This window comes from Caloenas nicobarica, chromosome 2 (genome assembly GCF_036013445.1).
Source record: "Caloenas nicobarica isolate bCalNic1 chromosome 2, bCalNic1.hap1, whole genome shotgun sequence".
Lineage (NCBI taxonomy): Eukaryota > Metazoa > Chordata > Aves > Columbiformes > Columbidae > Caloenas > Caloenas nicobarica.
The window spans coordinates 5,938,309-5,949,708 of NC_088246.1; the positions used below are offsets into that span (position 1 = coordinate 5,938,309).

General features: G+C 46.2%; 1 protein-coding gene across 1 annotated transcript; it reads right to left on the minus strand.

Annotated features, from left to right (window-relative positions):
* Positions 1-713: 713 nt before the first annotated feature.
* On the minus strand, positions 714-9,257 carry LOC135986174 (uncharacterized). Its single transcript, XM_065630026.1, has 3 exons — positions 9,231-9,257; positions 8,370-8,494; positions 714-7,007 (listed from the first exon to the last, which is right to left on the minus strand). The coding sequence occupies exons 2-3, from the start codon at positions 8,489-8,491 to the stop codon at positions 3,782-3,784; spliced, it is 3,348 nt and encodes a 1,115-aa protein (XP_065486098.1). The 5' UTR covers positions 8,492-8,494; positions 9,231-9,257; the 3' UTR covers positions 714-3,781.
* Positions 9,258-11,400: the final 2,143 nt, after the last annotated feature.

Sequence of the window (11,400 nt, forward strand, 5' to 3'; positions counted from 1 at the left end):
TAAGAAATGACACCAGCCTTGCTTTGCCCGAGCTTCTGATGTCGCTTGGAAAGCAGATTGACCTGATTTCTGCTGCACATCTGAGCTGCTTCCTGGACAGACTCCTAGAGTGGTTTGTGTCTTTATTCCTTGGAACTGGAAGGCTGGATTTCCCTCCGTGTGTGAAATTCAATGCATAATTTGGCAAAGGTCTCCTGGTTGCTTTCACCATAGCGATAAGGACAGGTCACCAGACACTGACCTGCTCACTTCACGTCTCCTCTCAAACTTTTTGTCCTTCACTCTCAACCCTGGTAGTACATCTGAGCCTCCAGCAAAGTTACTGAAGGATGGCACAAGTCTGGATTAGCATTTCATGAGTGGATATGGCACTGACATGCTTATGGAAATGGGAAGAGGGGTGGAAGGTAGGATTCTAAAACATCACCCTCTAAGCTGGAGTTGGAGAGAGAGGCCATACCGGTTAACACTATCAGGAGTAAAAGAAGGGAGGAGTAAACGTTACTTAGAGTTGTGTATATTCACACCAGCAATGTGCATGTATCATGCACACACCACACAGCCAAACACATCACTGGGCTCTGGATCCACATCCTTGAATGAGAGGACTTGCTGTTATTCAGAGACACGGCTTGGACAGGAGGTTGAGCTAAGCAACCTCCAGAGGTTCCTTTCTGCCCTGAATCCATCTCTGGCCATGTTGTGGGATGACTTGGCCAAGGAGATCTGTTGTGGTAGAGGCATTTTGATGTTGTCCTGCTGAACAGAGGGTAGGTGCCTTTACAGTCAGTATGTGGCAAGCTGAAGTCTTCGAGCTTACCCTGTTGTGCGTGGCTCATGGTCTTTCCACTCTCTCCTCAGCCACCAGCATCTTATGTGGCAAAGAGGTCAGATTTTTACTATAAAAACTCCTTGGAAGTGACTCAGACATGACTGCAGTCTTGTGTGCTAACACAGATGTGACTTCTTGAGGCTGTTCTTCCTAACATCACCAGACAGGCTCTTCTGAAGCTCTGAGAAAGCTTCAGTCTCCTGTTGTGAACTCTGTCACCCTAAGATGTCACTTCAAAAGAAAAGACGCTGTTCGTATGATGACTTTTCTCTTACACAGATCTAGACATGAGGAGTGACTATGGCTGAAGGCTCATTTGGACACCTATATGTTGGGGTGAATTGTGACCAGGACAGATTTGTACCCACCAGCTGTGGTACTTCTGCGTCTCCCTCTTCCTCTTGATGCCACCAGTGAGAGGCTTGGGAGTGTCACATGCTGGTGACCACTTGGTCTGGGGTGTCACTCAGAGCATCTTTGCACAGGTAATTGACCACCCGCTCCCCACTGGCTTCACTGAAAGGTGCTTAATCCCTAAAAGCCTTTAGGTCTCATTTCTCCATCTCTTCAACACAGCTTGACCAGGTTTTAGGCAAGGCTGTGAGATGGCAGCACTTCTTTCCCAGGTCTTTTGCCCCATCGCAAGGTGAGACTGACTTCAGCACCTCATGAGTCTTGTAACATTCAAGGACATCCCTCTTTTCCCTGTTTCATGGTGTTTGGACACTCTCCCTGCACAAAGCACTGACACTGCTTTGCACCAGATGCAGCCATTGAGCGGCTTCATTCATCCTGCAGATCCAACAGACCCAGGGTTATTTTGGCACTAGTGAGGCAGGGAGGTGGGTTTTGGCTTTTATTGATTTTAAAAATTAATTGTCTTAACACCTTATTTTTTTTTTAAAATGATAGACAACCAATTAAAACAGGTGAAGTGATATGCACCACAATCCTTTCCATAATACACGTGTTCTCGCTTTGGCCCTCCGAGGTTTCTGGTGAGCTTGTTTATCATTAATATAGTTGTTAACTCCTATAACATCTATGTTATGGCAGCAAAGGACAGTTGGGGAGGGTCAGAGTGCAATCACACTGGGAGAGCAGATGTAGCAATGTCCCCGTGCCCCAAGACTTCAATAGACCTGGGTTCTCCTTCCCCCTCTGTCCTTCACATGGGGCGACCTTGGCAGGTCATTTTATTTATCTTTGCTCATCATCATACAACGAGGCTAACGATGGCGACCTCCTATGTGAAGCAATTTTGCAGTCTACTTAAGGAAAAAATATAATGAGAGGAGTGAGATAACATTATTAGTAAGTGTAGGCAAGCCACATAGTGGAAAGATGTATGATGTTTTGGGTTGGATTCATCTCTGGATGTCTAAATGGAGTTGTCTATATGAGAAATTGTGGCAGTTGCACTTTCCCCCCCACGCCCTGAGAACTGGTGCGGCAGTTGCGCTGGTAGCTGCCCATCCCCTCCTCTCAGAACTGGAGCCTTCAATGGGGCAGCTAATGGCTTTCTTTGCGGAGACCAGAGTCGGTGGGCAGGGTCGTTAGCAGAGGAGGGGCCAAGCGTGCCCACAGCCCAGAGAAGCCGAGAAGCTTCTGGAATGTCCACAGTCAGATCTGAGCAGACTATAAATGGGGTTCCTGTCGGAGACCCCCTTTGTGTGGTCTCCTCGGAGCTGCGGGTCTGCCGTGCTGCCCGAGTCCCTCCCCTTAGACGGAGAAGCCGTCTGAGGTAACCTCCCGGGATGGGGAGCGCCTCACCTCCGTGTGTGGGTGAGTGATAAATTACTGAATATATGCTTTAATAAGTCCTCGCCTGGTAGGCGAGTGTAACTTCCTCGTCTGGGACAGAGGAGTGTAAGTCCTGGCCACAGTAGGCTAGTGTTTATCTCTTATGGGCAAAACGGGGCAGAGAAGGCTCTGGTTTGTTTTCTTGTGAGTGTGTATATGCACGCTGTGGATCCTCATTATTCTTATTTCACTGCACCCCAAATAATCTCCTAACCTACTATCTGAACCTGTATGTTATGTTATCGGAGTGCTAACTAATTGTATAAACCCCATTTCTAATTGGTTTATTGGCGGTACTTTTCCAGCCAGAATAAAGTTTGTTTTGGACCTTGTTGTCCACCTAAACTTGTTTTGGGGTGCCTCCGTGACAGAAATAGATACCTAAGATTGCGCTGCAGTTAGTGGAGATGGATAGACACAGTTTCTACAGTCCAGAGAGCTGTTTGCTTTTTGAATGCAGTTGTCTGGTTTAGGGTGGGTTGAATCACTCCCCAGACTGCACTGGCTGCACTTACTAACTCTTTATTGATTCTGATGTAGGACTAAGCATCTGGTTTACCTTTAAATGCTTATATTGTGAACACCTAAACCTATTTCAGAGGCAAATCTTCACCCTCATCAGCTTTGCCTTTGCCCATTGCATTTTACTTGTGCTCGTGCGGCCAAGGATTCAGTTCCTTCCTGACAATGGCATTATCTTCTCATTTGAGTTTCTCATTCTTGATTATCTTGTTGCTCATGGTTGCTTGCTGGCTGGATCTCTTTGGAGGTCTGTCTCCCCTCTGCCATGCAGACAGTTGCCATCCTCTGAGAGACCTTGGCAGCAGATTGTGTAGAAGATCCTCTCTGCAGAACACCCCTGCCTGCAGAGAATGCGATGCTATTTGGTCTCTCCTTGGAGATTCCTCACACTGAAGCCAGTTCTTGCAATGTCCTTTTATGGGAACTGAGCACTGACCCACTGTGACCAGGATAGAGATCTTAAATTTAGCTCCTTAATCCATTAATAGATCAACCTACCCACAACTGAATTTGTCTCGTGCCAGAGGAGTGAGGGATTTCTAAATTGATTACATGAATCAACTTTTGTCCCATATCAGCTAACTTGTGCTACAGGGGTAGGTGCTTTTTAATTTTTTTTTCCAACTATATAAAGAACTCCTGGTCTACAAGACCATCATTTAATACATTTGAGTTTGCAGAAGAGAGACTTCTGTAATCTTCTCCAACTCCTGATGTTTTTCTACTCCTGTTCATTTTTTCTGGAGCCTCTAGGCCCATTTTCACTGAATCCACATTGAAAGGATCAAAGACACCCTGATAAAGGGTTTCAGAAGCATCACTGGTGAATATGTACATGCGGGGAAAATTGTCTTCCTGTGTATATGAATGCTCATTTGTTGAGCCTTCAGCATTGAAATTCAATCCAAATGTATTGTCTCCCGCAGCCTTCGGAGGCTGGCACTGTGGATCCAACTGCTGCACCAATGCACAACTCTGAATAACTTCCAAATCTCCAATATTCATCTCATCCTGTCCAGCAAGAAGTGAAAAGCTGGAGGTGTCCCGCAGCACTAGTGGGGCATTTGTTTCTGCTGGGATTTCTTGGCATAATTCTGAAGGACTTGGAACAAAGGAAGATGGAGTTTCTGCCTCTGAATTTTGCAAGTCTGAAATTGGGGGTTTACTTGCCATGCTGGGAAAATCTTCTTCTCCAGTAAAGAATGATTTATTGTCATCCAGAAAATCCACGTTGTCTAACTGGAAGTCACCTTCCTTGGGTAACTTTTCTGAATTGCCTGCTGAAAAGAATATCCCATCCTCTGTCACTGTGTCTTGGACATCCAAACTCAATAGCTTCTGAACTTCTAGTGGATGAGCATCATGATAATTTCCCTCCCTGATGAGATTTTTGCTGTTACCAGCTGCAGGCATAAACTCTGGAGGAGGATGTAGAGGGTTTGTTCCACCTTCTGAGGTTACTGCAGCTTCTTTCTGATTTTCCTGTGCTGGCATGAGAGAGGGCCAACTGCTGTCCCATTGCTGCCAAACCTGACTATTGAAAGCCAGTTGGTCATGAATGTTAAGTTCAGTTTTCTCATGTTTATCGTTGCATGAAATATTTGTGCCAGGAGCTAAGAATAGGACGTTGGTCTCCTTGCCCTCAGTAGAGTCTGAGAAGCCTCCAGAGCTCTCCTGGATAAAGATGTCCACCTTTCCTGGCTGGGGCAGCTGATAATTCTTGGAGGACTTTTGTTTTGCTTGGCTGGAGGAGCTGAGGAGGTCCTGGGGCTTTTCTGGTCTGTCATCAATATTCGTTTGTCCTGAGGATCTTGTAGGTTTTTCTTGTTGACTTTGCTTCTTCTCTGAGGAGTAACCAAATAAAGTGACAAGGGCTGACTGGGGTTTAGTGGGTTTCCTTTGAGTTGTTGTTTCCTTTTTGGGAGTGCTGCCTTTGTCTTCAGAACCAAAAAGTGTAATGAAGGGTTTTTTCACAAGCCTGAAACCTTTACCTGACATCTCTCTGCAGGCTTCACTGCTTCTGGGCTCTTCGCTCTGGGTACCAGGCATTGATGTGGGCATAGTGCTTTCCCCTGGTGGTTTCGAATCCATTTTTTCTTCACCCACTGGATGACCTCTGGATTTATCTAAGGATATATTCACTTTGGAAGAGTCTAAAGTCTTGGCTGTTTGTTCAGAAACGTGAAAGATGTTTCCACTAAGAACTTCTCTGAGATCCTTGGATTTGGAGTTGTTGACTTCATCATGTGAGGGCTGAGTGGCACAGATTCCTTCCAGAGGTGTGTCTGCTGATACTGGAAAATCCTTGCCAGGTGATTTTATATCATGTCTAAAAATATCCCCGTGAGGGTTAGTTATTAGTGGACCACACGTGCCCTGAGGTTCTGTTTCTTGTAGAGAGGACACACTGTGGTCATCTGTCTTATCTGGCAAACCAGGTGAAGAGACTCTGCTCTTTTCTGCTTTATTTTCCTGAGATGTGTGCTCAGGAATAGGATCTTCCAGAAACTCTGATGTACTTATTGGTTTCACTTCTTTTGCCTTCTCAAATTCTGCCCCTTTGCTCTCAATTTCAGGCAAATGACTTATACTGGATGGCTGTGTATTTTCCCCCAAAGTTCCTGGTACCTGTTTCTCAGGGAAACTATCAGTGTTTGCCTTTGATTTCTCATTCACCTGCTCAGCGATCTCTGGTGACACACTCAGACTTTCTGGTTCCAGGGAGCCAGAAGATACAGAAGGGGTCCTTGACACATCAGACAGGCAATGGGCTTCTTCAGCTTCATTTTCAGGGGGAACAACACCCTTAGCCCCACATTTTAGCTCTATACTTGTGGTGTTTCTGTTTCTGGGCTCTCCTGGCACACAGGTGGGCTGTGGGCTGGTCATTCTCTCCTCAGGATGATGCTTGTCTTCTGCAGCAGCTGGGGCAGCTATGGCCAGTTCAGGCTTGACATCTGTCACCACAGGCATTGTGCGTCCTTCGTTGGGTGTGCTTAGAGACCCACAGACCTCGTTTTCCTTCACTGGGAGCTCTGCAGCAGAGAGGATGCAGCCCCCTGTGCCCCCCAGGTACATCCAGTTGGTGGGTTTAGTGCTTTGACGTCTGGCGTGGTGGACAACAAGCAATCCACGAGGCAGGGGTGTCACAGGCTCCAGGACTAGAGGTGACGAGGCAGAGACAGGTCCCCTCTTCGACGGGGCTTTGTCTTGCTGGATCGCAGCCACTCGCTGGGACACCTTCCCCCCTCGCTTCCCTTTGGGCACGTCCCCATCCTCAATCTTTTCACCATCTCTCTGTTGTCTGCTATTGGGACAGGGACACGTTTGCTTTTTTTCCTTGGTATAGGTGACACCAGGTAAGAAGCTTCCCTTCTCCACCACTGCCTCTGCCACTGATTTTCCCTCCTGACCCCTGAGCATCATCCTGCCTGCCCTGCTGCCCGCAGCCTGGTTGGTTTGCAGGCCCAGTGCAGGCTTTTTCCAGGAACACACTCCAACTTTTCCATCTACAGCCAACAAGGCTGTCTCTGAAGGTGGCCAGACCATTTTGAGCTTGTTCGCTAATGGGACAGACGTATTGTTCAGCTCTTGCCTGTGCTTAGCCAGCCGCAAGCTCCACCGTGCATTGAAGGATGTGGGTTTCTCTCTTGTTTCAATCTGCTTTTTGGCCCCGTTATACCAGTCCTGGGGCTGTGGTCCTCTGCCTACCATTGCCATGTGCCGAACCTGGTGGTCTCCTAGCCGGTGCTCCAGCCTTTCCGTCTCACTTCTGCTTTTAGCTCCAGCCATCTGCTTGTAGTGGGCTTGGCAGTAAAACACCCCATGGAGGGCACCATAGTTTTGCAAGCTGGAAAACACACATTGGCATAGCTGTTAGTGGCTGGCCGTGTGGGAGGGAAGGATTTACAGTAGCACTGATGGACAGGTTTGCAGAAAAATTGTTTTTCAGTGGAAACTGTTGGGGAAGGGAGGGGCTTTGTAGAATGAAAGCTTTCAAAAGCAGTGTCTGTTTTCTGGGGAGATGTTTGATTTTTCTTTCAAAAACCCAAACACATGAAAAATTAAATATTTCCTTGCAATACCTCTGGGAGCTGTTATGTGCTGTCCCTTTCTCATTTACAGGCCAGGCTTCACACCAGCCCCGTATGCACAGCATGGACCATATGGGTAAAACTGTGCAGGGCTCCCATGGTACAACAACTGCATGATGGGAGAATGTGTCTGTACAACTGGTGAGGGGCAAGAGGATGGCAAGGAGCCTTGTAGAAAAGGATGTCTTGGTGACTGACAAGCTGCAAACAAGCCAGCCATGTCCTCTTGTGACAGAGAAGCCAACCACATCCTAGGCTGCATTAGCAAGACCCCAGCCAGCTGGTCAAGAGAAGTGACTGTTCCTCTGCATTTGGCCCTTGCAGGACCACACGTGGGGTACTCTGTCCAGTTTTGGGGTCCCCAGTGCAACAAAGCCATTGGCATACTGGAAGGAGTCCAGCAAAGGGTCACCAAAGTTGGTCAAAGGCCTGGAATGTGTGTCATCTAAGGAGAGGCTGAGAGTTGGGCAAGCTAGGTCTTATAAGGAGAAGGTTAAGAAGAAGGAACTCATTGCTGTGTATGTCTATTTTATGGGAGGTTACAGAGAAGACAGAGCTGGACTGTCTTTGGAGGTGGACAATGACAGGACAAAAAGCAATGGGAACAATTTGCAAAGTGGGAAACCGTGATGAGATGTAAGAAGAAAAACCTTTTCACTCATGGTCACATCTTGAAGGAGGGGACCCAACTGAGAGGCTGTGAAATCTCCATTCTTGGAGCCATTCACATCTCTCTTGAACTTGGTCCTGAGCTACCTGCCCTCCCTGGACCCACAGAAGGCTGAGCAGAGACTTCCAGAGTTGCCTTCCAACCTACCTGACTCCACGAACATGTGAGCACCCAAATTACTCCTCCAATTAAATTCCATGTCAGCATTCCCAAACTGAAAAAATTTCCTGTATTTTCAGCTCACGCAGATTCCTGATCTGCAGGTGTCTACAAGCTTGAGGTGAGCAGTCTTCAGAGTCTAGTGATGGAGAGGCAGATTGTATCATGGAAACTCTCTGCCCTTTGTAATTTCTTGAAGCCTGCTCTGTTGGAATTACCCTTGGACTGTTGTGATTGAAACTACATGGACAACCCTTGAAAATAAATGCACCTGGGTCCAGCCACTCACCTCAGCTTCCTCCCACAGACCTGGCAGCAGAAACATGAGCGGTGCACACAGACTTTGTCAGTGACGACACGGTCCATGGAGTAGACAGGCTGCAGGCATGAGGCACACACTTCTTTCAACATGGGCTAAAGAAGAAGGAGAAACTCAAGTTAAGTAACTCTGAATCATGACCGCTTGGAAATGCATCTGCAAGCTAATTTGCTGAATCTTCTGCTTGTGTTGGATTTTCTTGTGGATGTTCTTTTGCAGATCTGTTGTGAGAGTTCAGATTCCTGTCTGACTCAATCTATTTGTTGTCTTGGATAGGTCAGGATTAATTTTCAGTCAGGACAGAAAGACAAGACACCCTTGGACTCCTGATGGGAGAAATCTTTCAGCTGATCGAGAACAAACGATTCACTCAGTTGAATCATTTAAAAGCCCTGGGTGAGGGAGAAACATTGTTCAGAGGCTCCAACTCAAAACCTATGGTTGAGCAACTCCTGAAATCACTGATATCACATGGCTGCTCACACAACAACATAGTCCAAGCCCTAAAAAGGCAGCGTATCTCAGCGTTAAAGCTCCCACAACTCCACAAACCTGGTGGATTTTCTCCAATGTGTTTACCCTGTGGACTGTATTTTATGCCATGACCTGATTCCTCAAACACTGCTTTATGTGAAGAGCCCAGTGAATCTCTCTGGAAAGCATTGCCAACACCAGCTATTTTATTAGTGGGATAAAGAAGCTTGGACATCAGCCTAGCTGCAGAAATAACTCCAGGTTGTCTGCATGGTCAGGTAATCCAGCGCATGCTGGTGGCAATGTGGATATCTCTGTGAACTTTTCACTGTGGTGCGAAGCAGAAGCTCAGCTTACCTGGTGAGTCCATCTGCAAGTCTGTTCAAAGCCCCAGAAGAAGCACGGCTGAGCCTAACCTAACCCTGACTGACCAGGTCAGTGCTTTAAGAACTGATACTCTCTCACATGAGGGCACCTCTGCCACTTTTTGGGGGGGAAATTTGCCACAGTTTGATTTGATGAAGTTTTGCTGGTGGTCTCTGATCCTTCTGGCTTTTTGTTCAATATGTGTTCAACCTGGCTTGCAGTGTTGTCAGCTCAGAGAAAAGGCGAGTTTACTTTCTGCTTTTATGTGAAGTGGGCTGATGGCTAGATTTTAGCTTTGAGCAGAGGAAACAGGGTGCCCAGAGAAGTCATGGGTGTCCCCTCCCTGGAAGTGTTCAAGGTCGGGTTGGACAGGCATTTCAGCAACCTAATCTAGTGGAAAGTGTCCTTGCCTATGGCAGGGGGTTGAAACTAGGTGATCTTTAAGGTCCCTTCCAACCCAAACCATTCTATGATTCTGTGAAACATGAAAGGTGTCTCTGTATCTCGAGAGATGAGTTCACAAGGAAACAAGAATGCTGTCTTTTATTTGCAACAGACACCTGTGGGAATATATATTTTTTTTTAATTTCCTCCATTTTGGCTGAACATACCAGTAAGGTCAAGCCATCTTTGCTTTCCTGTGACAACACTTTCAAGAAGAAGAGTTTAATGTCTTGGTTTTTCTTCCCTCTCTCTAGAGGGAAGTATACAAACAAAACCCCGGTCTTTCCTTCAGTCTGCAATGAGCTCAGCATAATTCTGCTTTTCCAGTCCTCTACAGAGAGGAGACCATAGATCTGTAGGTGTCTACACATGTAATGGGTGTCTAAACTCCCAGTATACTCAGTGGAGGTCCAGTTAAGGGAATCTAGAAGGTGATACGTCTACCCTAAACCAGGCCCGTGTAGTTGGACAAAATCAGTCAGTTCGGCAAGATGTATTTCACCATTGTTACTACAGAAATGTGTTGATGCCCATGGGAGGACAATGCTAATGAAGGTGAAGAAGAAATATGCTTTCGTATGAAGATAAGTCCTTCATACATCACAAAGGTATGTGTCCTGGCAGAGAAAAGAGTAACTGTTGTGTCTCTGTTGTATGAGAAAAAAAATACTTTTCCTTTAATCATGACCAGGGAAGGAAGCAGAGCTGTTTAGCAAACAAACAAGATCTCTCTCTACTCTTAGGTGGGAATGGATGTGTGTACTCCTGGAGTATGTTTCCAAAGTGGGATAATCTTTTATAGGGAGTGCAGGTCTCTTTCACCAGGGGATTTATTTTAAGTGCTCACTGTCTGATGCATAGCAAATATTCTTGCTCTTTGGAGGTGTTTTTATCAGCCGCAGGAATAAGCCTTCCTAATGGTTTGGAAGATAGTGAGGTGATTAGCAGCATCAAATGGCATTGTGGGCAAAGTAATTATCTTCAGACTTCTGTGAAAACCACTTACAGAGTGTTCCTGGAAGGCTCTTCTAGCACATTGCTGATTACTGCCAAGCTGAAAGTTGCAGCTGGCTTATGGCTTATCAGTTGTTGCCTTTTTTTTTTTTTCCTAGGTGAATTAAAATCTTTATAAAAGCAGGGGTCAGCCTGAAAATGCCTGTACAATTGGGGAGAAGATGGTGAGCACAAAGCTTTCTGACCTGAGTATCTTCAGGGAGACCAGTGGCTGAAATGGAGCTGGGAAGGATAGTACTTGATGTAGGCACTTCAAACATGATGTATTTCATGTCTATTGCTGCAAGAGATCCAGATCTGTAGCTGAATTTGTCCTTGGACCGCTCAAGGAGGTACAGTTAAGACAAAGCCATCTGTCCTCTGTCCACTGCCCCAGGCAATTCTCCCAGACATTTTCCTCTAGAAAATATCTATCTAGCACTGTGCGAGAATGCAGCAACCCACCAGGGCAAAGAATAATGAACAAGGTCATGTCTTGTATCCAAAGATCACAGAAAAACTATGACGACTCATTGGGGATTTGAAAATTTGTATGTGTTCTGCTGGTTTATTATTGCAAGGTCTGGGAATATGAGTCAATCCTTCAGCTTGTATTTGAGTTTTGAATCTTTGCATTTGTTTTTTTCTCCAGCTCTTTCAGTGCTTCAAGGAGCCATGTATGGTCCTGAAATAATGCAGCATCTGTCCCCTCATGATATTTCAG

What these genes read in the sequence shown, in the direction of transcription:
- LOC135986174 (XM_065630026.1), bottom strand. Translation starts at nt 8,491, where the DNA reads ATGTTGAAAGAAGTGTGTGCCTCATGCCTGCAGCCTGTCTACTCCATG. An exon ending in GTCTGTGGGAGGAAGCTGAG is followed by an intron (nt 7,008 to 8,369) that starts GTGAGTGGCTGG and finishes TGTGTTTTCCAG; the next exon opens with CTTGCAAAACTATGGTGCCC.